This window comes from Astatotilapia calliptera, chromosome 17 (genome assembly GCF_964374335.1).
Source record: "Astatotilapia calliptera chromosome 17, fAstCal68.1, whole genome shotgun sequence".
NCBI lineage: Eukaryota > Metazoa > Chordata > Actinopteri > Cichliformes > Cichlidae > Astatotilapia > Astatotilapia calliptera.
The window spans coordinates 37,801,520-37,829,480 of NC_137438.1; the positions used below are offsets into that span (position 1 = coordinate 37,801,520).

Sequence of the window (27,961 nt, forward strand, 5' to 3'; positions counted from 1 at the left end):
AACTCTTTTCAGCACTACCAGTTATAAAAGAGGCGTGACTTGCAAATGTAAATGTATAAGTAATAATTATATAAAATGATTTAACATTTCTGTTACCGGTGGTAGAACAATCCAAATATCGATAGTAGCAATACTGATGGTGTTGGTGTTGAATTGATCCAAGCACGATAGGATCAATACTTTGTTTCTGTCCCACTGAATTGTGTTAAGTAAATTATTTTAGGGGGAATTAAAAAATATACCTCATGCATTCATTCTGAAAAATGCCGCCTGCATCTTTTTGTGATGTCATGTCTATTTTATTTGTAGCCTGTAGCAGATTGAACAACAGAGGTTCACCCGAAGTGTTTTAGAGACATGTACATTTACATTCCAGAGCTTCAAAGAAACAAAACCCTGTTTTAGAATACATGAATAACTGGAAGGAGTGTTTTATTCTTTGTTGTGTTGTCTATTGTGGATTTAGTGGTCATTAAAATGTGTTCAGAAACTGATGACAACTCATGTAATAAGTCCTGCCACTCTGATCTCCCCAACACAAGCTGCTTATGATGGTTATCAGTATTGGTACTGGCAATACTTACTTCAGTACTTGGCATAGATCATGCCAATATTTGCAGTAACCCACAGCACTACTCTTATCCTTCTTTGTGTGTCTGTTTGTAATAAACACACAAAAATGTATAACATCCTCATTTTTTCCTTACATTACAAAGAGGAAATATAATTAAAGCTAAATTCATAACAATGCCAAGCTCATCTGACAGAGATTAAAGTGCAGCAGTAGACCAGACAGACATTTTCAGAAGCAATCCATATGAATTTAATATAATTAAATTATAACTAATTATTAATTATAATTAATTATTAAAATATTATATAACTATTAAATTATTATATTAAAGACATGTACTTTGTTTAAACGCTTAAAACGCCAGAATCTATTGTCTTTTTCTCCGCTGTGGTGTTTCCACGCCACTCCAAATCAGGGTCTAGGGATGGTGACAAAAAACAAAAAAGCTGGGCTGCTCGGATCACGATCTAAAACGGAGACGGGGCAGGCAGCGCCGCCCTCTGTGGTGCGCAACAGCTCAACGTCAGGCAGCGGCTCACTCAGGAAATTCAAATAGCGATCTGTCCACAACACAGCCGCACGCATCTTTATGCTCCAAGGTCATCGCAGCCGGCAGCCCGCGGAGGACACGCACGCACAGCCTCCTTCAGAAGGTAAAGTAACATCCAGTGGCCGGTTGTCATTGACTGCAGTGAAGGACGCGCCGACGTTGCCGGTGAGCCCGAGGATTAACCGAGCGATGCAGGGATGCGTGTGCGCTGCGGTGAATGAGCGCTGTAGCCTGTCAAGACAGCGGCTTGCGGCGCTGCAAGTGTCCCAGTCGGATGGGTGACCGCATTTTATGATGCGTTCAGGAGCCTTTGAAGAGAGGAGAGAAGGGAAACCCATCTGCCGCTTTGCTGTCAGTTGTCGCAGGTGGAAGAGCTGAGGTGCACAGTCCTAAAATATATTTGCACTGATTTTTGGGCTGTTTTGAAGCATCCGGTTTAGCAGGCCGTGAGCATTAAGACTGGCTTCATCCGGTCAATATCCGGTCTCAATCAGCAGCATCATATGATTAGGCTGCAGTGCTGAGGAATCACTCTCCGGTTCCTGCGCCTTTCCAGCTATAGGCATTTCTGATCGAGTCGAACTTTGAAAGAGAAAAAAGTATATTATTATCTTAGGATGTCACAAGTATTTATGTCCACGTCAGGTCTGGTTCACTCCTGCTCAGTTGGTGATCTGTATGAATAACTTCACATTCTGCATGTGATGAATACCCTATGTGTATTTAGCTTAAATGGCAAAAAGCTTACACGACCCCAGTTTTAGGTTTGAGTAGAAGTGAAAAAATGAAGTCTGTAGTTTGTAATCTATGATCCTGTCGTGCAAGTTGGCTGTGACAGAGCATCTTAGCAGGTTATCAAATATGTGGTTGTAACAGCGCCCTCCGTGGTGAGATGCTAAAATGCTAAAGCACAGGCAGAGTTGTAAACTGAAGATCATTAAGTTCTAGGTGGCTTACAGTAGCTAGTATAAACCGGATTTATCAAACCACTTGTGGCCATAGGAGCAGAACTGAAATGTTCTGAGTCGAGTTTCAGTGTGTTAAATGTCTCATGAGTACAACTTTTCAGTCACAATTTGTTATTAAAAAGTAACGTCATTTTAATGACATTTTGCTAGCAGATGAAAAGGTCTTTTGCATCCATTTTTTATTTGCATTAGATTTACATGGGACTATGCATAAACTTTAAAAAAAAAAAACTTTAAAAAGCTCACAATTTTTGGAAATACTGTTTTTAACTTTCTTGCTGAGAGTCTGATAATAATATTGTTACCCGCACCAAAAAAATGAAACTACCATCAGCAGCTAGTTAGCTTAGTATAGCATATAAACTGGTCAGCAGCTAGCTTGCTTTGTACCAAAGGAAAGAAAAATAAAACATGCTTCAGCTCCTCCAAAGCTCACCAGTTAACATGTCAAATCTGTACATCTGTGTTGTTTTATGAGGAGATGTGTGGGACAGTTTTTTGACCAGGTGCAAGCACGGCTAACCAGCGAAAACTTATAATTGCTATAAAGTAATACGTGTGATATTAGTCATCTGTGCTCCTTTAACTTACTTTACTGATATGTCCGGAATTTTCTTATGATTAGAATTTCCATTTTAGCTTTTTTTTAATATCCTAAGTTTGTCATATCATGCCCTTCCATCAGAAACGAAGTTAGCATTTTTCTCTATTTAGTCTCCATCCTATTTTTGTTGCTTTTAATGTTGTCTTGTCTGTAGATTTAACCTAAACAGTCTGCAGTTGACAATGTCCACACTGTTTGTTTCTCCGAAAGCAGTGACCTTTCTGACCATGTGGGCAGAAATCTTAAAATGTGTGTTGTTGTTTGTTTTTAACTAAGTTACTCTTTGGCTAGCATTTATGTCTTTGCCCGAGGAGATTGTTGTTGTAAATGTTATACTTACAGTTGTGGTCAGAAGTTTACATTCACTCTTCATGAGCATGAATGTCATGGTAATTTATTTGAACTTTTTTTCTGGGTGGAATGATTGTACAGCATATATCTTTAATGTCTTTTAAGAAAAACAAGAATCAGGTGAACAAATTTGAATTCATTTTATATTTGTCTCTAATGCACACAGGGCCAGTATTCATAAAGACTCAAATATATAGATTCATTTAAATCAATTAATAATTGAATTGGTTCTAGGGCTAGGTTTCAAAGGCTTATTCAGTTTATCTTTGCGAGCATAAAACGTATTTGTTTGACAGCATTCCAATACTCAAAACAATGGGGAAGTCCAGCTAACTCCACAATTTTCAAACTGACACAAATTAGGAAAGTCTCTTGAGGTTCATAAGTACAAGTTGTTTTTATGTGTCATCACTTTTCCAAAATCTGCATGAAGAGCTAAACCATCAATCTAAGGTGAGAGGAAATTGGTTAGGAGAACCAGAAACAATCCAGGAATCACCACGGCTCCGGCTTGCCATGAATTGAAAAGTGCTGAAACCCCACCATAACTGTCCACGTAGAAGTGAGTTTTAGATGGACATGGGCCAAGGGTGCTAACCAGCAAAAGAAACCCTTGCTCCAAAATACACAACTTCAAGCTCAATTGAAATTTGCAGCTATACACATAAAAAACAAAATGCCTATTATAGCTTTTTTTTTTTTGGTCACATTAACAAGAGGTACAGTATGTTTGAATGGAGTTAAGGTGAGGCTGTCAAACCTGAGAACACTGTTCCAACTGGGATGATCTGATATCCTCGTGTCGATGTTGTTCCCAAATCATCATAATAAATGTTGTTCCAGGTTCAACATTGCAAGTGACCAATCACATTGTTGTGACGTCCCCCTTTTGTGCCTTTGAAAAATACCGCCTTAAAAAAATCTACTTCACTTGTGACAAGAGAAACCGCTTCTGTCCGCCGATCCAGGAACTTGAATTCTTTGCATTTCAGGATACTTTCCTTTAATAAACGGTAAGCATTATACATATTGTCCTTACAGAGGCGGTTTCTCTTCCCGCAAGTGAAGTAGATTTTTTGAAGGCGTTTGTTTTTTTTCGAGGTCGCGGATGACGTCAGCAGAAGGTCACTTGCAATGCTGAACTTGGAACAACATTATTTATGATGACGAGGGAACAACACGAACACGAGGATATCAGATCGTCCGTACCAACTGTCAGGCACGGTGGTGGTATCATCATGCTCTGGGCCTGTTTTGCACAGTGGATGGAATAATGAAGAAGGACTACCTTCAAATTATTTAACTTCACTTCACATCAACAGCTGGATGATAGAAACTTGGACACAACTGGGTTTTCTAACAGGACAGGACTGTTTTGGAAACCTGCTAAACCTCTGGATTAGGTTTCATTAGTATGACCTCATGAACACTAAACATGGCGTATACTCCACACTGAGAAAATATGTTACTTACTTACTGTTAATCACTTAACATCCAGAATAGTCAAACTACAGCCAGGCCTTGGGTTTCAGCATTGTTATTTTGTCATGTAAAACCCATGTAAATGCACTCTGACAACAGCTGCCTCCTCAACAGTGTACTGCAAATCACGAAAACACAACAGTTAAGAATAAGTAAGAGGGTCAAAGATTCCAAGTACGGAGCAAGCCTCCAGACTCCACAGATCAGCTCGATAAAACGTCCACAGGATGTCCCTAAACATGGCCTATCCAGAAGCTTAACCCACAAGACCCAAAGGATCTGGTACCACAGGTCACCCTCAGAAGTTCCATACCTTGATGGATCAGCAGTACAGTTGCAAGGGTTTGAAAAATAGTGATAGTTCACAAATGAAAAAAAGTTAGCTCCCTACATTAAAAAGAGAAAAGAAAGAGCAAAGAGCAGACTCAAACTGATTCTACCTGATTCTTATTTGAAAGATGGAAATCATGCCAGATGTGAACCCACCCATGACACACCATCACAGAACCACTCGGCACTGATCAAAAACTACAAAAACAGTTTCTTTGGACTCTTATGATGGCTGTTAAGTTTTTTTTGTACCCTATTCGTCAAGTAATAAGGTACAAAAAGTACAAATATTCTGAGCAACAGAATTAGTATCATTACATAACATTAGTATCCTTCCCCCCATACACATTTCTAGACATGACTAACGTTTGCTGTCTGACTATTAAATATAACATGATTACAGTTCTGTGACCTTCATGACATGGTCAGAGGTGTGTAGCGGAGAGGGAGCTCAGGATTGGATGTTTAATGTGGGTGTTGGCAGCCCATATGGAAAAGTGAATAAGCCTCCCAGCATGCTCTTGTGTCCACACATGAAATTTATTTTCTAAATCAAGGCATCCCGGAGTTAGTAAAAGGCCAGAAGCTGAGGAGAAAGGGAACTACAGTGTTAGTGTACTTTATGGGGAGACCCTCTGCCTGATGGCCTTTTTAATCAGAAAGCAGATTTTAAAGGAATTATTTCTTTGTGAAAGAATATGGGCGAGTGTGTTTGCCTGACTGCTGAAGTGAGATTAGATTGTTGTTGTGATGATAAGAAGATGGCATGTGTGCTTTAGTCAACATTTAGAGAGGTGTTTATTGGGTTAATAATGAACTTCTATTTTAACAATGGGTGTACTGTTACTTGGAGGTTACCTTAGAGCTAATCTTCCATTGCCATAACTTCAAGTCCCAGCATGAGGCTTTGGCGGAGTCAGGAGGAGGCGGGGGGCATGCTGGCAAGCTGAGTGTAGAGGTCAAGTTTCCTTTTGTACTTACAGGATATGTTCACCTGAATAGCTTTTAAGTGAAGCTTTTGAGTATTTCTTCTGTTCAAGGTCTTCACAAATACAGACAAATCCTACGCTTTAATTTATCTCCTCCAGGTAAAACTGGTGTCCTCTTGCTCCGTAACTCTGATTTAGTTAACCTTCTGTTGTCCTTCATTACAATTCAAGTCTTACAAGGCTCCACAAAAGCCCATTAAAAAACATTAGTAATTGACCACTGCTCAACCTTCCACTATCAGTAAAAGTGGAAAAAGTACTTCAACATATAAGAATTCAAAGAAAACTTTTAATTAGATGTGAACATGAAAATGTGGAATTGTTGCTCTTCTGAAGGATGTCTTTGCTGTTCTTTTCATCCTCCTTTAATGGCCCCTGAAGGCTACCTTTAAAAGGTGTCTGCAATATCTCTCTCAGGAAACTATAATTAACCTCCATCTAAAAATAATAACTGGATGTTGAAGTTGTGTCGGCAGAGTTTGAGAATCATGATTCCCTTAAGGAGATATTAAAGTTTAAACCTGTGGTAATCAGTGTTTTTGTAATAACAATAAATCAAGTTCTCAATGTGTTTTGTACAAGGAGTTGTTGCACTTACTGTTTTAGAGTCTTTAAGCTTTTCTAATGTGATTTTTTTATGGCCTCTAGCTTTACTGCAGAGCCGATATAGGATATTTAAGCCTGATACAGATATCAATATTAGGTAATCTGATATATGAGACAATATTATTTATTTTTGAGATACATCAAATAAACAGTTTTCACTTCAATTTGTTATGTTTAGTTATTTATTTACTCATTTTAGCTCTGCACCATTCTGCCCGGATCATCTGGTTGTTGTGTTTTTGGTGTGGATGACAAAGTTTTCAATGTCAACACACGTGACGTGGCTGGAGGATGTTTCTCTCGTCTCGTCTGCTTCTTCATCATTCAGTTATCGGGTGTTATAAATTCAGATACTAATAGATTGGCAGAATGCTAATGTCAGATTTGGATCTACACATGATCATATGTAGTCATTGATTTGCTGCTACTACCGTTAGCAGGAAATGCAGTAGGTCTGGTGTGCCAACTCAAAGAGGGCAAAGTTCATTTATTCCTCTTTACTGACATGAAATCCAACACTGAGTCTCAGCTTTGTCCTTGTTGTGAATGAAACCTGACATTCTTCTTCATGTCTTGGCTTCCTACCAAGGCACTAAGTGATGTCATTTCTTGTCATAATGCACAGTTACTGTAACCTTAACCTGTCACGACTAACCAAACTCTAACCTTACCCTACAAACAAAGACTTGTAGCTCAAACAGCACACACATTCTGTCCAGTATGTAACCCAGCTTTTGCCAGTTCTATGATTTGATTATAGAAACTCTATTTTGGTTTCTGCTCCCCTTGCCGTGTCCTTGCTGCCCCCTCCACTGAGCTCTGTTGTCCGGATAAGACTCATCAAGGTGAAGTCAGGTGGTCAATTCAAGTGCACTGAGATCACACAGGCCCAAAAAAACTCAGTCTGTTCAGCTTGAGCGACTCTGTGCATGGCTCCACACTTGTTGAGAAATGCGGTTTCACAGTCGCTCTGTAGAACACTTTCTAACATGGTGACTTGTGATGGATTCTTTGGGGGATTTATTATGATGCTTGAAAAATGCGGTTAATCCAAATCAGTGCCAGTTGGCCAATCCTTCCTCTTGGGTCAGAGTGAGATATCTTTAAAAATACTTGGCAGATATTACTGGAAAATAATGAATTCAGCTCATTTTGACTTGTCTTCTATTGCCGTCTTCCAATCAAGATTTCTGTTTACGTTGGTTTCTGCCAAAACACAAAGTAAGCTTCATGTATCCTTTGTGTTATTATTAGATAGCTGTTTCATGTCACTGAGCTAATGCTAGGTAGATAACATAGCAGTCATATATATATAAAAAGCAAAAGAAGAAAAGTGCTAATATGTTTCCTAATCATGTTTCCTGAACTCAGTGGAAAACATTGCTAGGCCAAGGAAACATGCTAAAAAAACATATAATAAGAAGACATAAGAACTTCAGGAAAGATTGTGATTGAATCTTAATTCACTGACATTGGACCACTAAATAATATGACTGTGGATCTTTCTGACATGGTTCTGCTAGAAAATGGACAATGGGCTTTTCATAGGTTTGGGCTAAATGATCGATGACCCAGTGAATGTATACGCAGATGGAGGACAGAAGCTGCTCTGTGTCTAACATGCTGCTTTGGAAAGACTTCACAGCTACAGTCATATTTTATGACCACTGTAAACGAGCCCTTATTTATTATGTGAAACATACAAATACTCACCATGGCAATCAGCCCATCAGTGCTGGTACTTAGTCAAACTAGCATACTGGTCTGTAACTGCTGACCTCTGTGGAAGACAAATCTGAAAAAAATTCCAGACAGGAGTCAATAAAGTTTTATTAGCACCTTGACAATGAATTATGTTTGGTTGGTGAGTTGGAATGTTTTATTCTAAAAGTGGTCTTTCAAGTGGGTGTGGTTGTACAGTCCTGTTGTTGTCACCTGACTTGTTCCTTGGCACTGTTTTATAACCCACCAGCTTTGACCCAAGCAGCAGTCAGGGCTGTAGTAGCTGCTCTCATGATCACTGGTGTGAAGGGCACAGGGGAGACGGCACATGACACTGATCTGGAAGGAAGTAAGTGTTGACTTTGTAACGACCGAACAGTGACTTTACTTTGTTTGACTTCTTGTGTACTTATATGGTTGATCATAAACCAGATCCATCAAGCTTGTGCGGACAATTCCCTTTTTTTACCTACTAGATCTTTTATGACCAATCTGTTTGGAGCTTCATATTAACAGCCATCAATTTATAAGCTGCTTATGGGTTCTGAGGATCCTTCGTGCACTGTTGTCACGTTCAATCAATCAAAACTAGTATTTCCACCAATTGCCGCTCTGGACAGTCTGTAATCTGATTAGCACGGATTAGACCTACTATATGAAACTCCGGGAAGAAAGACTAATCTTTAACTTTGATTAAAGGGGCAATACAAGATATATATATAGAGGACAGTTTTTAGCACAAGTGATGTTTTGCTTAAATCATTCACTTATTTAAAACACAGTTCCACAACTATTGAATTCCAAAATAAAAGCAAATTTAATCATTCCCCTTTGGCTTTTAATTATTATTATCTGAACTATACAGGATTTTTAAGACCAGTACCAATACGATATCAGTTTGGATATCCAATATATCTGCCAATATGGTAAAGGAAAAACAGACAAAAGGAAGGAAAAACACAATATTCCTTTTGCTTGCTAGCCAGGTAGAGTCATTCATCCATCAACACAGTGCCTGTTTTTTATCACTTGAACACAGTGATGCACATTGAAACTAGTCAGTGCCTGTGTGGCTCATTTAGTCACAAAAGTCCATACAACATTGTTAGTATAGTTTACTTGTTATATGAGTTGAAAATCTACTTGGAGGAACTGTTCTAGTTGGCTAAAAGCGAAATGCATCTACTACACAAAATCTCTACAGACTTGCTACAGCCGCACGTCTCAGGGCCCCTGAAGTTTCTTATTTACTGGTGCGTTCCAGTTGAAGTGGAAAGTTAGAAATCCATAGACATCCAAGTCGAAATTCCCAAATGAAACACCGCTCCGATTCAGATTTCTTTCTGTGAACTTTTTAAGCACAGAACAGCAGGTATTGTGCTGTCATGCTAATAATGCACGAATGGCTCTACATTGCTAAGAAACAGAACAAATCCTGTTTGAACTTGCTTTTCCAACTTTGCTACTGTAGTTCGTTCGTTTTAAAGCCTTAAAAGTGTTCATTGTGATGTCACTCTCTGGCCTCCTGCCAAGAAATAATCTTGTCTTTTATTTCCTGCTTCCTGACTTTCTTTAGCTTTTCAAAATTATTGACAGTAGCAAATGTACGAGTCTCCACAACAATGCAGTCTGCTCATACCTGAGCTGGAACAAGGAAGCAGAGTGACATCATTTATTTACACTGGTCTTTACGAGTCATTGATGCACTCGGACAGGAGAACCATATGTTTCCTGGTTAAATCCTTTGATGTTCTTAAATGAAACTTGCTCTGGTAAGATGTCGACTCAGGGCCGGTACGTTTGGATCAGCCAGCTGAATATTTTCATGTAAAAGTTAAAAACAATGATGTTGTATTTCACTTAAAGTTGTGGTTTGAATTTTCCAGTGGTTGCCTGTTGTGTTGTAGAGGAAACTGTCAGAGCTGATGGTCGAGTCGCTTGATCAGATACAAAGCTGGATAGTGAGGTTTCGTATGATGTTTATGTTTAGTCAATTTTCTGCTTGATCAGTCAACTGGCACGGGGAAGATGTTATCATTAAGCGCACAGACAGGTGAAACTTGATATGCACTGTGCCGGTCTGAGTTTTAATCGTGACCATTGTTTTTTTTCTAAATAAATAATAAAACACTGACAATTATTTAGATGTCTGAGAAATAGCGGGTGACGGCTACCCCAGCAGCAATCTCTTCCCCTAAACAATGAATCAAATGCAGAATGCAAAAAACTGCAGTTCCTTTAATGGCCACTGGAGTCTGACTCCAAAAAGAACTCCATCCCCATAAATGCCCAACTTCAGCCACAGTCTACAACAAGAAACATTTTAGCCCTCGGTCAGAGAGGCCTAGAAACTGTCGCTAGGTAAAAATGTGGATTTCTTGGTGTGCAGCTGCTGGAGGTTGCTGGCAGATACCTGTACTGAATGGAAACTCTCTGCCTTATGCAGCATGCTTCAAAACTAGTAAACCTTACCTTGAAGCATGCTGTCCATTTTTGGTTTTGCAGCTTCACTACCACTGGACTGTAGAGGGCCATGGGTGCCAAAATGAATTAGCTAAATACATAATTAAATAATGGATTAAATTACAAATAAAAGTAGAAAATAATTAATAAAATATTAATTAATTAAATTTAAAACATTTAATAATTATGTATTTATTTTAATTGTAATTCATTATTGACACATTTAATTAATTAATTCCTTCCAGTTTGAAAGAATTATAGACACGTTTTATGGTCTATTCATGACAAGTAGCTGGTAAGTATTAGCAGTACGCAACCAAAGTGCAGCACCACATAGCTCTTTGCAACCAGTTACACCTGCCAGCAACTTCCAGCAACCGCTCACCACATGTAGGAATGCAGCTTCCTCCCTAGAGACTGGTGGTTGCCAAAGGGACGCCGACCATACTCTCGGCTTGTATGACTGAGACCTGAGGTCTTTATAGCTAATTTCCCCCTTACTAACAACTTCATGGTGGATTTAAACGCTTGGATTGTCTTTAAGCTTACAATGACTGTTCTGACTGGCAGGTATTCTAGCAACCAGCTATTGCTGATACCTGTCTGCTAGGAACAGGTCATCATTAAGCGATCAACAGGGAACCAGTTTGACTTTTAAACCTTAAAATGGGTCTCGCTCTCCAATGAAAACATAATAACACAAAGCTGAAGTGAAATCAGCGGTGCCAATTATTTCAGACTCGTACCCGGTAATCCGAGTCTGGCTGTGTTAATCTCAATAATTACTCACTTGTGATTCTGCACCGCTGACATGAGCAAACATGTTGACTCTTCGACAGGTTGCTCATTTCTGTGACGCCACACTAGCTGCCATCATCTCAGTGGGTGCCTCAAATTAATTATACAGCTGTAAATTATACAGCCTCACCTCTGACTGATGACAGAGGTGAGGCTAATGAGCTTACACAGAGCTAAAAACATAGCAGCTGGCCTTTTTGGTTTATCACGTGTCCGTCAATATAAGTGCATCTTTCTTTACTTGACTTGTAGCATCAGTACAGCGATGTGTGGCAGTAGATAGTTTCCATACTTGTTTTTTTTTTTTCCCTTACGTATAATTAGGTCAGGTTTACTCTGTATACACACCACGTGATTTTAAACTGCCACCACACTTCTGTAAGTCAAGCTCTACCCTTGTTTCATTAATGCCTGTGGGAAGGAGGTGTGCTCACGGTGAGCAGTGGGCGGGGGAGATCTGGCCCCTCAGGTATAATGAGTGCATGCCCTCTGGAATCTCGTGATCCTGTGTTTGCCCACACCCTATAAAGGATAAGGGCCTCTGGCATGTCCTCCTTGCTCTTGTGTCACATTACTGTTTGCAGCTGCGCATCTGAAAAACAGAGAGAACAAACATTTGAACCTCCTTTGTCATCCCACAGGTGTCTGTATACTGTCAATATGAGCTACAGCTTGTGATTTATCTACAGGATATACTACCCCTAATGATCGATGACATTTTCCTAGAAACAGAACTTCTCGGGTCATTTTTTCCGTAACCTTAAAGTTCTCTGTGAGTTTTGATATCCTCCTTTCTTTCTTTTTCCAGCGTTCAGCAAATCTGCATTGAGTTGGGCCAGTGATGCCAACCCCAGCCACAAGTCCTGCTGTGCCCCCACCAGATGGTGGGTGGGGGTGGGCTGTGGTACTTGGATCTTTCATCTCCATAGGATTCTCATACGCTTTCCCGAAAGCCATCACAGTCTTCTTCAAAGAAATCCAGAACATTTTCGGCGCCTCCTACAGTCAGATCGCATGGATCTCCTCCATCATGCTCGCCGTCATGTATGCTGCAGGTAAATAACTGGTTAAAACAAAGGAAAAGCTAAATGAAATTTTTCTAACATAGTTAAACCTGTTCATGTTTCGAAAGCCTCTAATAATAATTTGGTATTCTAGAGTGGGGTTGTCATGGGTTGTTGCTACAGCAACTACACGACGTAAAACATAGATCATTTAATTATTGCATAAAAGTATTATGGAAAAGTTACAAATGAATTTTGTATAAGGCGTCATATTAGTTATGCTAAAGAAGACATAAAAACAGACCTCCCACTATGAAACTGATTGAACCGGTCTCTGTCTGCATTTTCAAAATTTAACCCAGAGAACGTTTAATTAAATCATTGTTAAAGTAGAAAAGAACAGGCTTGTTCTCCATATGTCCATAATCTGCTTTATCGTGGCTGCCTGCAATAACTATTTCTCTTGGATCTAACTAAAGTCCACTTGCTGCTCCGTTAACAATAACTGATGGCTAACACAGCTATGGGTTAATTGCTAATTGTTAAACAGCGAACGTCAACATGTCTGCCAGCCAGATTAAAATTTATGATAACTGTTTAATACTTTACTGCTGTTGAAACGAGAGCTTTACTGACTTCTGAAGTTCTTTCTAAAGTGTTGTTCAGTGTAAACTAGCAGCTGTTAGCTAGCAGCCTTGCTTTGGGTTGTTGTGTGTGAGCTGACGGAGGCAAAGATGCTATTGTTGGTATTGATACAGTTGCAAATTAGTATTTTTATTCAGTAATAATTTGTTATTAATTAATATCTGAGTACTTGTGTTTTTGTCAATGCTACAACCTAATAATGCTAAATAACTTGAATCTAGATAGTTGGAGTTAGCAGATGCACCATCTGAAATCTGAAAAGCACGATATGAGGAAAGGCACATAGGATGGGACATGGTTTATTCAATAGTTTCTCTCATCATTGTCACACTGTTTCTACCTGTAAACACAATATGCAGTGACAGAATTGAAATGGAACTAGTTTGTGTCATTGGATCATGACCTGGATTTGAATCCACACGAGATGCTAGCAAAGCATCACATGCACAGCCTGCAGATAACCAGAGAAATTGAAGCCGAACAACAGCAACAACAACAAATTGTAATTCCTTGTGAGTCAGAATCACTTACAGCCTGGAAATTGGGAAAAAATAATCTATTGGTTGTTGATTGGATTTTGAAATAAATTGATCTGTCTTCTGACATGGAAAGAGGCGAATTTTCATTTCACTGAGGCAGAATTTTTATTTCCGCGTACTAGAATTTCTAATAGTTTTCAGCCTCTAATCAAATTCGGAGCACGATTCAGACAAATCCTTTATCTTCTCAAAATGCTGCCACATTGCTGCAGCTGGCCCCTCGTTTTGTTTTGAAAAAAGGAACCTTTGAAGGGTTGAAATTTGTTTTCAGCAGGTCGCCCTCTCCACCATATTGCTCTGATCACCTGCTGTATTTCCCCACTTTGGCTTCAAGCCTGCAGTTTCCCGGCTCGGTAGTGCCATCTGTCCACGCTGTAATCCTCCTGTCACTCTGTCGTGTGCTGTTGTCATCGTCAGACCCGCAAAGCTCATTTCCTATGTTGTGTTCAATTGAAAACAAATTTTCATTCAGTAATTATAAGGTAAAGTCTTCTGCTCAAAATTAAGTATTGTGGTCTCATAAAGTAATTTGGGATTGTGAGTAATTCTGATTATGAGTAAACACCTTATGGACAGGTGGCGTTCATCAGGCTGAAACAAGCCAATGGTTGCTGTTCTGGTAATGACACAACCTCTCTAGTGTTCCTAGCGAAACATATTTATCAAACAGTAAAAAACTTAAGTGGTTATTGCTGATTGTCTTGGCTTTTTAACCGATCGCTAACTGCTGCTTTAGCTTAGCAGTGTCTATATGCCGCTATCACGTGGTTACGGCATCAATACATGCGCTTACTGAGCGAGCCGCTCTTGTTTCTCATTCGTTCACATTGATCGCAGCCATTCAGCTATTCATTAAACACCTGCTCTCTTGTTCTGACTCTCACGCTGATGATTCAATCAGAGTTTAACACCTTTCTAATTCCCCACTGCTGCTTTCGTGTGTGTATTGGTGTTTGCATGGCCCTGTCATTACTGTGGAGCTGCCTGGTAATGAGCCGACAGCCCCAGACACCCACAAGTAATAATCTAATTGATCCAAATGACTGAAATGACCTTTTACTTATTACCTCTACCCTGAGCTACCCTGTGTCTCTTCAACCTGCTAAGCTTTTTGATGAACAAAATACTGAAAATGATGGTTTTGGCTCAGTGGATTATAGTTTATAAGCCAGTTAGGTCACATTTGTAAAGTCCCACACGACATGAGATGTGTGTGGAAGGTTGCTGGTTTGATCCCTGGCTCCTCCAGTCAAGGGCGAGATACTAACCCCAAGTTGTTCTGCGATGCATCAATCGGCCTATGAATGCTGGTGAATGATACATAGAAAACAGTTATAGACAATGAGGCAAGTTGGGCTATTATTACATTCACAGAGAGTTGGGGAATGGCTGCAATCACAGAGATATAGGATGGTGACAGATGGACCCTTAGGCCATCTGTCACCTCGATTCAGAGATGGTCTTTCCCTTTAAACGTAAATGGCCTCCTTGACTCCGCCCTCAAACCAGCGTTCCTCCCTGTCCAGGATGTGTCCACTGGCCTGTAGGTGTAAATAGACTGTTTAGTCCTTAGCTCTTCTGTGTTGTGCCATCTGCTTGTTTGGTTTCCTCGATGTGTAAGACCTGCTGGCACTTAACATTGTACACTACATTACTCTGTTTGTGCCACATAAGGGATCACTACAGGTTTTCACTTAGGCAGGAATTATCTTTCTTCTCTCCTGGATCAGCTGGAGCTTTCTTTAGGCGCCTTCCCAGCTTTGACAAATGTCCAGCTGAGATAATCACATTTACTCAGGGACTTCTTGATGTGATGTTCTTCTGCTTCCCTGGCCGCTGTGTCTGTGGGGATGGTGTTCGCTCTGTGTTGTAGCGTCCTGATGGCACCCAGTTTATCATCCACATCATGTCAACCTTAGCATGCTAAGCTATCCTTCTGTCAGAGGAGGTTAGCATTAGGCTTATACTTCAGTTTCACAGAACCCCGCTCCATATCGCCACTTTGGCTACTTTTTGATATTTGTATTGATCTCTTTTGTTGTTATTTTATAGGAAAAATCAAAAACAATAACTAAAATAATAAATAATAAATAATAAGCTAATCTTTCGCTGCGGGTCTATAGCCCTGAGCATTCAGTTATGGAACCAGACATTTTGAGTGGCAGTACAACTGTGTAGCTACATTTCAGTTTCAGTTTTTGCATGACAGAGCTTCCTCTACAGAAGCTCTACAGATATTGCTACTAAAAATTTGCGTAGTCATTTGCTTGCCCTGATGTGCATATCACCTGGCTGACAACATGTTTTCCAGAACAAAAGAACTATCGATGCTATTCTTTTGTTTCTCTGTAAGAGAAGGTGTGGTTAAAAGCTGTAAACCCAACATGGGAAATCTTTTGTGACGGCCTTTGGCATACTTCAGCCCTAGAGTGCAATCCTGCCTCGTATTACATCAGGCAGCAGTGAAGCAACCGCCAATGATCCACTCAGCACAGCGAGTGTCGCACTGTGATGATGTGTTTAATCTGCATGCTGTGTGTTTATGTTGGATTAGTGTCGCTAATCCACAGTGAGAGAGAGAGAGCGCTGACCTTGGCTGTGGAAACGCTGCACACTGTATCACTCTCACGGTTAGTCTTAAAGACAGGATACAAAGGCTGGTTTCTCATAAGGAATACAGCCAAATATTTTGGTTTTTAATGTTTTACCTGGTCATTTTAGAAAAATATTAACAATAATATTGCTTATGATGATGAGTAAATATACTTTTATACATTCATTTACTCTTATTTCTCAGTGGAAAAAGTCAATGGGAACCTTGTTTCTTGAACTTGAGATGTCATTTCCACCTCATTAACACCTTAAGGTTGCTGTATTTGCTGCATGTCAAAGTGATTGAGCAGTCCTTTTTACCACACTGCACAGTAGCTGAAAAGAGAACTGTTGCCAGTGACGTGCATGAATTATCATTAGAAATGTGGATATTGTGAGGAAACATGTAAGTGTTGTCGTCTCTTTAAAAATGAGAACTTATGTAACTTATTCAGAAGCACCTCTGTGGTGAAAACTTTACCCGCCCTGACTGATCATGCCAGTGAATTTCAAGTACCTTTAAAAATCTGCATTTATTTTTTTTCCGGCTTAAAGCCACCGTGTTAGCATCATCCAGGATGTTGCTGCTTACTGCTCTACAAGTGTAAACTTTACATCAAAGCCTCTTGTGAGCCCGAAAATTTGGATAAACTTTTATCACATAAATAAACTGGGTTTCGGGCTGGTTCACTCTCCGTTATTTCCCTTAAAACATCCGTGTAATGGGTCGGCGGTGAGTCACTTCAAAAAACCGCAGAACAGCTTTTAAAAGTTGTTTGCCTCCATTTCTGTCAACTCTTTATCCTGTTTGAAGTGTGATGGATAGCCGGCATCTATCGTGAGCTGAACCAGCCTCTTCGCTTGCAGCTCACATTAAAGTCTCGTGGAAAAAAAAAAAAAAAAACCTGTTAGACGCGTCTCTATATGTGTCATTCCCTTTTGGGATCTAGGTGCTTATATTTAGTTTGGGTCTTTGTCCACTGTGTAATGAAGTCCACGCTGTGTCTGGCCAGGAGATGATAAGCCCTTTTGCAAGAGAGGTAATGTGCAGGCTCAGGGGCTTCCTCATCTTGGCCGATTCGGGTCCCGCCAAGCCCCCGAGAATACCGATCACTGCTGCGGATGCAAATGAGGGGAACTTTCCTCAAGGTCGAAAAAAGATTCATGCAGAGCAAATTAAGTGAGATGACTCCTCGCCCAGTGTGGCTTTTTAAATTGCATTGGGCCTGGCAGAAATATGATACACCTTCTGCCTGGTAATGAGAGCATTATTCAAAAAAAGAAGAAGAAGAAGAAAAAACATCTTTCATTACTTTTCTCTTTCTGTTCGATTTACACCTCCTGCACTTAAAATTCAGCAAAAAGGTTAGGAGACGGGGTGAGTTAAAAGATGCTTAGATTTCTCAAACAATTCTTATTGCTGCCTCATTATAAGCAGGGTGCTTTGTACAGAGAAAGCAATCAAATGTTCTCACACATCTCAAGTGGAACAAAATGTAAACAATAGAACATAAAGTGCCACAGCAGCAATATAATCTGAGTTGTTGAGTCAACCATTTTTAGCTAAAATCAGTGAAACGAGCAGCAAAGCAGAAAAATGTGAATGAAAATTCATTCCAGGCCCAACAGAGAATAACAAACAGTAAGTCATTAAGTTAGAGGAGATTTTCCCATCACTGTTATTAGAACGGAAATGGACTTTCTCTGAGTTTTTTTTTTTTTTAATGCAGGAAGAACTAGATTTTAATGACCGCAAGAAGCACTGCAATAGCTTTGAAGTGCACTTAAAGCAAGTGCAAGATGCAGGCTTTTGTTATATGAATCCCATTTCAACATTCTTGACATCATTTTGTATATAATTGTTATTTGTTTATGTGGATGTAGTACATTTGTAGCATTCATTTCATTGTTTAGTAAAATTATTAGTAATGTTGTTACATATTGTTGGTTACAAGCTGTTACTGTAAAGTACATAACACCTAACCCCAACCAATCACAGCAGATGGCCCCGCCCCTCCCTGAGCCTGGTTCTGCTGGAGGTTTCTTCCTGTTAAAAGGGAGTTTCTCGATCCCACTGTCGCCAAAGTGTTCGCTCATAGGGGGTCATGTGATTGTTGGGTTTTTCTCTGTATGTATTACCTTACAATATAAAGCGCCTTGAGGCGACTGTTGTTGTGATTTGGCGCTATATAAATTGAACTGAGTTGAATTAGATAATAATCATAAACAGTGTCATTTCCTATATGTTGCTAATACGAACAAAAAGGCAGAATTTATTTTAAGCATAGTTTTTAAGATAAAAGATATAAACGTTTGACCTTATTTGACCTTGACCTTGAAATGTCATATGATTTTAAATCATATTTCGGTACTTTTTACATGTTGACAATACACACCACCTGCACCAATCATAGTTTATAAGTTACAAGGCTTTTTGTAAATTTTCCACCAATAAATCATTGAGTTTATTTTGAAAACCTTGGTGGATGCAAGCCAAATTTGGATGGATTGTAAATGGTAAATGGCCTGCATTTGTATAGCGCTTTTCTAGTCCATAGGACCCCAAAGCGCTTTACACTACATTCAGTCATCCACCCATTCACACACACATTCACACACTGGCGATAGCAAGCTACATTGTAGCCACAGCTGCCCTGGGGCGCACTGACAGAGGCGAGGCTGCCGGACACAGGCGCCACCGGGCCCTCTGACCACCACCAGTAGGCAAACACGGATTGTGACCCCACTCTACTCCCCTTCAAAGTTTTATCTGAATTCATTCAAAGATTTTCAAGCTATTGTGTTTAGAGACAGAGTGACATGCACACCAAAAACACAACCTCCTTGGCGGAGATAATACAGTAAATACCTGTGGTTATCATCCTTACTAATATTTTAAAATATTTTCATTTTAACCCTGAATAATTTGATGATTTTTTTGTGTTGTTGACCCAACTCCAGTTTCTATTAGCTTAATAGAGCGATAGCTTCAATTTCCATCTTTCAACTTGTCTTACTTTCTGACTCTATACACTACAGCTATAGCTTCATGTTTAACTCTTATGAGTTTTGCTTCCATTAGCACCAGGCATCTATTTACATTATGGTAACTAGTAGCATACAGTGAAAACTTTGTACTAACAGTTAGGACCCTGATTAAGCTGGCAAAGCGGTGAGATAGCAGTTAGCAGCTAGAGAGCCAGATATTTTCCTTCATGAGTTGCTGAACCAAGGCTGAGGGTTAATATTGGATTCAAATTTACTAGTCTACTAGTCTTATTAGATCATTATATGTCAGTAATGTGATTACATGGTGTCCTGTTGACCACAATTGTCCAAATATACTACAGCTTTAAAAATTAAAGCCTGACTGATGTGGAATTTTTGAGACTAATGATGATAATGGTGATAAAAAGAAAAAAATGATTCTTGTTCTTTCTGACACATGAAATGTAATTCGATTTCCCTAACATTTGTTATGTGTAGTTAAGCATTTGCTTGTTTACACTCTTCCCAACTCTGCTGGGATCAACTGCTTGTTACATTTGTAGCAATCTAAACAGTGCTTGAATGCTTGAAGGGTGTTTCTCCAGTCTCGACTTTTCAAAATTTCTTTGCCCACAATTTTGTTCTACATGTACAACAACAACAAAAAAAACCCTATTCTATTCAATTCTCTTCCATTATAACGTTGGCTGATAATATCGATGTGTGAATAAATCAGGCAGGCTCCACTGAAAGTCTTGCTCAGTGCTGGATTTCACATTGGAAGTGCATCCTGGCTGATGAATTCAGTGCTGAGATTCATGGATTTCATAATGAAGGTGCATTCGGAGATTTATTACAAGTCATACATACCTACAGCTCATAGCATAGTAAAACTATGGAAGTGCCTTTGTGAGATCTAATCAGTCTTTTCCTATTAACATTTGTTTAATAATATTCACACAGACCTCTGTTTTTTCTTTTCATTAAGTCATTTAGATAACATGGTTACATTAGGGATTTCTTATAACCTAATTAACCTAATTTAAGACTTTGGCTGTGAGCTTTCAGTGTCATTACATGCTGAAGTTGCATAATTAGTGACCTCACATGCTCGCAGTAGGCGACTCTTTTGTATCCCTTACAAATCTGGATTCAGTGAGTAAACTGAATGTTTTCTTAAGGCTGTTTGTTTGCACAGCCTCTAAATGTGCAGCCGGGAGAATAAAACATTAGTTAATGTATTTCGACACAATGCATTTTTTTACATAACTTAAACTTGTCAAATGGAATTTAAAAAGTAATTTTACATGCAAGTCTATTCTGTTTAATCACACTGTCACTTTACTTAAATTAATTTGACACACGATGGTGGGAGTGCCTCGTTTAAAAATTGAAACAACCTAGTTTCTGCTATTAATAGCTGCTGGGTTCTGGGTGGTGTTCGGCGCTAACAAGATTAAGTCATTATGCGCTCACTTTCAGTGATCCTGACAGCTGTAAACATGCAAACATGTGGTTTGATTTTCTGTCTTCTATATTTTGCAGGTCCCATCAGCAGCATACTGGTGAACACATATGGCTGCAGGCCCATCGTCATGATGGGGGGCTGCCTCTGTGCCCTGGGCATGATCTCAGCTTCCTTCTGCACTAACGTGTTGCAGCTTTACATCTGTATGGGAGTTGTTACTGGTAAGTCCATCTGAATCCGTTTAAATCCATTTTGGGTTAATTTGATTATTCATTGGAATCTGGTTAGAAAAGAAAATAGTTTGCTGTATATATTTAAGTCATTTTCTTTTATTTAAAATTTTGTAAGATTAATCATTTCCATATTTGGACGTGGCACTTGTTTCATGTTTTCCAGAAATCAGCTACAGTACAGTACAACAGTATCAATACAGAGCATTAAAATGTCACAAATTTACCATCTAATGATCAATATTCACATGTGGGGAACAAACCATTTAGTGTCCTGTTGTACTGTTAAACTATTTAATAGCTTTTTAAATCATTCGCTCGCAATGCATTGCATTAGGAAGGGTTTTTTTCTTACCTCTTTATGAATAAAACTCAAGTGCAACTGAAGAAAACACCATCAAATAGAAAACTGTTGCAAAAGCATGAAAAAAACATACAAAAACAACAGAAATACTAAAAACAGCAACAACAAAAAAAACCAGCTGCACTTTCCTTATGTTTTGTGATTTGTTTTTGTTTTTTTACTTCCACTGTGTTTTATTCATTTTCCATTCTGTTTTTTTTTTTTAATATATCCAGTGTTTTATTCAAATTGTTGTGGTATTGCAGCATTTTTCTATTTGCTGGTATTTTCTCTGTGCAGGCAGTGTGCACACTGCTAATGCTGTTCCACAGCAGGGATAATGATGACCTTTTTCATTTCGTGCATTAGCCTGCTAATATCAAGCCTCCTAATAAGCACAAATTATAGTTGTGGCTGACAGGAATGTCCTTAGTTTTATAGATTCAAGCCAAACTGCTGCTGTAGCATAGCTATAAGCACCAAAGCAACATCAACAAAAATCCTTTTTTGCTTAAAGCTATTCTTATAAGTCTTTTTTTTTTTCAAACTTTATTTTAATTTTAGTTCTTATTTAGGTAAACAAAAAAATAAAAGTAGTATTCTGTAGTATTGATTATTGTAACTGCAGTTAAAGCACAGTTGTTTCAAGTTCAATGCCTTTCTTTCAATATAGGACTGGGGCTGGCCTTCAACCTGCAGCCAGCGTTGACTATGATAGGGAAATACTTCTTTAAGAAGCGTCCGATTGCTAATGGGCTGGCAATGGCAGGCAGTCCAGTCTTCCTCAGCACCCTGGCTCCTCTCAACCAGTATCTCTACAATCAGTTTGGCTGGAGAGGAAGCTTCCTCATCTTGGGTGGCCTGCTGCTGAATTGCTGTGTGGCAGGTTCGCTCATGAGGCCTTTAGGACCTCCACCTGGCAAGGTCAAGAAGGATGAAGAGTTGGCCGCCATTGCTACCACGAGCAAGGAGAAGCGCAGTTTTTTGCAAATAGTTAACAAGTATCTGGACTTATCTCTGTTCAAGCATCGTGGCTTTCTCATTTACCTGTCGGGCAATGTCATCATGTTCGTAGGCTTCTTCGCACCTATTGTTTTCCTTGCTGCCTATGCAAAGGACATGGGTGTAGATGAGTACTCTGCTGCCTTCCTGCTCTCAATCCTGGCTTTTGTGGACATGGGTGCCAGGCCTTCCATGGGGCTACTGGCCAACTCACGCTGGGTCAGACCCAAGATCCAGTACTTCTTCAGCTTTGCTGTACTGTACAATGGAGTATGCCATATCCTCTGTCCACTGGTTGAAAGTTACACTGGTTTGGTGGTGTATGCAATATTCTTTGGCTTTGCCTTTGGAATGGTCAGCTCAGTGCTGTTTGAGACCTTGATGGACCTGGTTGGAGCTCAGAGGTTCTCCAGTGCTGTGGGACTGACCACCATTGTGGAGTGCTGCCCAGTTCTCATTGGGCCACCATTAGCAGGTACAGTCTTTCTATTTTTGAGCATATTTCATTCATTTACCTGTTTCCATTCAATTTAATGCTGTCAAGAACAACGAATGATAGCATCTATTTGCAGTCAATAGATCCTGGACTACTGCAGCTAGTTGAAAATGATACCAGTCCTGAAAAACACTTTAGTATTTTGCCCTCCACAAGTTAACCAGCTGATTGGTGGAATCCCAGAAATGGAAAATAAATGATTTGGCAACACAACTTTAAGGAAAACACTGACCGAACCCACAATTCAAAATTAAGTGACATTAGCTGAAACATGTTTTCGGTATAGTGTACCTCAGTTTTACATGTGATACTCTAAAATGTATATTATTTATATCTTAATATTTTCTGTTGTCTTGCAGGGAAACTGGTCGATGTCACAAAAAATTACAAGTATATGTATTTTTGCTGTGGAGCTATTGTGATTCTGGCCAGTATTTGGCTCTTCATCGGAAACTTCATTAACTACAGACTCTTAGATCGTGAGCGCAGGCGTGCAGAGATGTACAAACGGACTGAGACAGAAGATCCGGACCAAACTCTGGATCAAAAGGAGGCTGATGGCGAAGCCCAGGCCACTGAAGAACTGGTCGACGAAAGTCAGAAAGACGAGCAACCTATGCAGCGGGAAACCAACATCTAGATTGTACTACTCTGCAAACACCTCACTGTCACCACTGCTGCAATCTTGCCACACCCTCCACTATGATCAGACTGAGCTCCGAGCTAAGAGGTGCCTCCCGGTGTTCCGCCAGGCTCTATCTGGGGTCCTCTACTTCTCTAAAGCCAAAGCAACAGCAGTGTTGTAGGAGAGGCTGTGAGGGATAAATTCTCTTTGACAAAAAGTAAAGTGTAACATACTGTTTGCATGTGAAGAGGCTAAAAGTCAAAATGTTTGTGGTAGTACTAACTGTATTTTCTTTTTTCCAACATTGAGCTTGTATCGGAAATACTATAAACTGTGGCGTGTGGAGAAACACTCACATGACACAGTGGCTGTTTGAGTCAGTACAAGGGAATATTGTTTCTGTCCTATAAAACTAGGACAAGTGGGAGCAATTGTAGCAGCAAATTAAAAAAAATTGGCAGATAATTTTGAAACCTTCATCAAAGATTTATCTGCTGCCGTTTATTAAAATAATAATAGTACTGACTCTGTTTTAAATAGATTTTCTGTGTGACCCAACAGAAAATATCTTTCCATTCTTCCTGCTGCGTCTTCTGACCTGAATGCATCATAATTCCAACAGCACCAGCAACCACATGTTTAAAATAAATAAGCCTCCTTAACAACATAACTGGTAAATAAGATAGGGGTTTTTTGGCATTCAAAGACATTTCCGTCACTTAAACCAGTCTCCGTTACTTGTGATGTCTTGACCACAGACTGCTGATAAAAGATGGACATAACTTCTGATTCATAAACGCAAAGCCAGTATGGAAGTGCCTTAAATATGCATTTTTTTTAATGGCCACTGGGGGGTGCAAACAGTAGTCCAGTTTAATGAAGGTCAATACAGATCACTAGATCTTATTAAAATGACATAAATTTTCATTAATTATTGTGCATATAAAACTTAAGAGTATCCTTTTGGGCATGCTTTGTGATTGACACATTGTTACATTGCAGGACTTCCTTTTTGTGGGAACCAATCCTTTCAAAGCTCAAAGGTAGCGATGGAAAAAATGCTTAGCTCAAGGCTTCGCATTGGGACTTCTTTAACTGATGCTTAATGACATGGTGGTTAAATCCATCTTTTATATACAGTCTGTTCTTGAAGTTGAACTAATTTCAACCTCTGGCTTCAGCCAACAAGCAATTTCATTGCATTTTTTTCAGCATCTGGGTTGTTTGAGGTTCTACACCCATATTGGACAAGCTAAATGGAGGGTGCTAAATTGCTAGTGCAAATAGCTTACCAGAAAAGGCAGATGAAGGAATCACCTTTGGCCATAGTAATGAACACACCCATTCTACAAGTATCAACATTTAAATGCAAAGTTGTGAAGAATGGGACTGTACCTAATTGCACTGTGCTTTATATGGCAACTGGGTGCCCTAAAATTCCAACTTCCATAAATAAGGTACAGATGTGTTCACAGCTGGCGCCTGTGTATTATGCTGTCCATCTGAGAACTCTAACTTTATGCAGTAAAACCTGCCAAAAAGTCCAAGCTCTGATCGGGTCATAAAATGCTACGTTAAATGTCTTGGGTCCCATATTCTTATACTCACATATACCGTGTGCCGCACTAAAAGTGAAATGGCCACACTTCATTCCAGACTTCATTATGAAATTGCTGCAATTCAGTGAATTTAATTATGGTTGAATGTAATTTCCTCTGTGGGCCTTAAGAAGGTATTAATGACTAAAAACCATCGATTACGAGTGGTTTTCTACATATGAAGCCCATAAGCAATATGCTCACATTGTAACACAGCTATACAGGGAAACATATTTATAGTGACCATTGCCTCTCCATACTGTGATACATTGCCTTAAATCTAGTGCAATCAGTGCAGGGGAGACAGTGAAAACTTGATGAATCTTGATAAATCTTTGTGTTAAACGTGGTCCACCTCTTTGGTTTGATTAACTTCCCAACTCATGAGAAATCAATGTAACGTGTGTATACTACGTGATAAAGCTTTAAGTAATTGTATTCTATATGCTGTAGTCATTAACAAACTAATTCACTAACAACCCGCGCACCAGTATGTTAACAAAATGAAGGAACACGTCACTAATTAAGAAAAGCTAATTGTGTCCAAGTGTGTCGTGTTCACTCAGATATTTTGGTTGTTATAAATGTCAGTGTTGTTCAGTATGATATCCATTACATGTGTATTTTTGTAAACGTCACCCTGCTGTGCTGCTGATCAGTTTTTGTCTGAAAACCTGGAGCTAAAAATGACCAAATGATATCCTGCCACAGATAAGAAAGCCAAACACATTTGCAAGTAATCATGAACATACACACTGGTCCCTTTATAAATGGTGGGATGTGTATTCAGAACTCTGAAATCCTGATATCAAGCTGTGTATCAGTGGTTCAACCATATCTTGTCTTTATCTAAGACTCATGATAATAGTGCTGTGATATCCTCTGTAGGTGGGTTTGAATCGGCTGCTGTTTTGCTTGTCTGTGTGAACTCTGGTATGAGTATTGACCACTGCTGTGTTCTTTGTTTGTTTTGTTTCTTGCAAGTAAGATTGTTCAGTTTCTTTGAGCTCTTTTTTGTCCTGGACTTAGTCTCACATATATTTTCCTTTAAGAATCACTTAATCTGAATCTCCTGTTATGGCCACTTGTCTCCAGAAATGCACTTTAGTTCATCAGCATTTCATTCCCGTATCACACAGTATTTTTATATACTGTCATGTCTGTACCCTCCTACATTTAAAGTCTGTGAATGTTACTTTATTCAGCCTGCACTTAATTAGTGGAAAGAGGTTCACTATGAATGCTGCAAAATCACTTCTATCAAATAGCACTGCCCCCTGCTGGTTTCAAGCCACATGAAAGGTCAAGAAAGCCAGGTTGTTGTTTGTTACATTTACCTATTTATAATATCAAAAACAATTAATTTTTCATGGGATAAATGCATGAGCATTTTTCTTTTCTAAACTATATTTTCTTGATATTTATAGGTTGAATTATACACAAATAACAAAGCAAAATCTTGTCATGTGAAAATAAGGGGAATATAAATTAATTTCAGTTTCAGTTTCATTCCTATTTTTTCCAGTGCCCAATTTTCCCGGTAATTAAAATGATGCAGTATGGATAATGTTATTTATGCAAAAAAAAAAAAATCATATACCATTAAATTTAATTTGTGATAAGGTAAATAACATGCTTGGAATGTTCTTATATTTACATATTGACATCCAAAACAAGCATTTTGTGTATTTTTTTAAATTACGTTTATTATCAATTATAAGGTGTAGCATCTCAAAGATTGTGTTTATTTTCTTTTTATGTGTGTATATTTAGAAAGAAGACATTTATTTTGAAGTTTGCTTAAAACCAATTTTAGCAGAGCGATGACATTTAAGCGAATAATAATGACTCCTCCCCCTGTGGCATTATTTTTTTAAACACAGTTAACTATTAAGCAGCTTAATTTATTATCCTGGTGTGTGGAGGAGGTGTCACTTCGCTGTAAGATATATGCAGATGCTAACGTTGTTGGACACTGGACAGCACTTTGCAGCTAACACCCTTAGCTTGTTGAAATGACAGCAGATTGGAGCTTTTCATTCATATACTAAATAATATAAAACAAATCGTGAACTGTTAACTATAATGATCTGTTTTTCTTTGAATAATGTGTATTACATTTCAATAAAATTATTTTCTTTTTGTATGAGAATTTGGGGAATTAGAGGTTTATTCTCAGTTAAATTTGTCTTTTTGTGCATTTCAAATTACCTTTAAAAAACACAAGCAAACAAAATTCCAGCTTGCAGGTGGAATCTTCCCACACGTGTATCACACTGCTTTATGTTGATGTGGATATCAGTATGTGTTGCTGCTGATTGTATAGAAGGTCATTTGCTTCTGGGAGGAGGAGGAAATGTAAGCTAACTGTGCCTTATTGTTTTAAACTGACAGATATAAACATGGACAATAGTGCAACTTCTCCCCTTGCTTATGTTGTGTGTATGTTTACACATCACTGCAGTCCTTCTTTTTACTCTAAACGATCAACTTGTGTAAAGGAAAGGAAAAAGAAATTCACTCCATATTTAAACCACATATGAACAAATACGCTGATGATGTGAGAATGTGTATGCACTGAATCTGGAAAAGTATTTTTTGTCATTTGTCTGACAGAACTCACTATGTATTGTGTTTATGGAGCTTTGTACACATAGTCACACATCCAGATATTTCTGTGTATGTACACATGTACGTTTTTTTGTGCGTGTGGTGTGTTTGGACCTTCATACTGTAGTTTGTCTCAGCAGTAATCTCAGTGTCTTTCATCCTTCGAGTACCAGATGTAATATGCGCTTTCAATCAGGGCAACTATCCTGTACAACATGATCCTTTTTCAGATTGCGTCACTTATTTCCACTACCTCTGCAACTGTCATGTCAGAGTGGGGAACAGAACCACACGGGTATAGAAAATTAAATTATGTTTTTGTAACTAATATAAAGATATCACAAATCACATTAGCTAAATAAACTATGTATGTATTCAAATGAA

General features: G+C 38.9%; 1 protein-coding gene and 1 long non-coding RNA gene across 2 annotated transcripts; one reads left to right on the forward strand and one right to left on the reverse strand.

Annotated features, from left to right (window-relative positions):
* Positions 1–805: 805 nt before the first annotated feature.
* LOC145421257 (uncharacterized) lies at positions 806–4,054 on the reverse strand. The gene is made up of 2 exons (XR_013902590.1): positions 3,808–4,054; positions 806–1,706 (listed from the first exon to the last, which is right to left on the reverse strand). It is a non-coding gene; the product is annotated as an uncharacterized LOC145421257 (long non-coding RNA).
* On the forward strand, positions 953–27,961 carry LOC113009195 (monocarboxylate transporter 2). Its single transcript, XM_026147378.2, has 5 exons — positions 953–1,227; positions 12,246–12,492; positions 20,751–20,894; positions 21,920–22,723; positions 23,104–27,961. Exons 2-5 carry the CDS (start codon positions 12,279–12,281, stop codon positions 23,382–23,384), a joined length of 1,443 nt encoding a protein of 480 aa, XP_026003163.1. The 5' UTR covers positions 953–1,227; positions 12,246–12,278; the 3' UTR covers positions 23,385–27,961.

Bases quoted from the DNA above. Each gene is read 5' to 3' on its own strand.
- LOC113009195 (XM_026147378.2), top strand. From the start codon at position 12,279: ATGCCAACCCCAGCCACAAGTCCTGCTGTGCCCCCACCAGATGGTGGG. The intron at 12,493-20,750 runs GTAAATAACTGG...TATATTTTGCAG, and splicing joins CGCCGTCATGTATGCTGCAG to GTCCCATCAGCAGCATACTG. The intron at 20,895-21,919 runs GTAAGTCCATCT...CTTTCAATATAG, and splicing joins CTGTATGGGAGTTGTTACTG to GACTGGGGCTGGCCTTCAAC.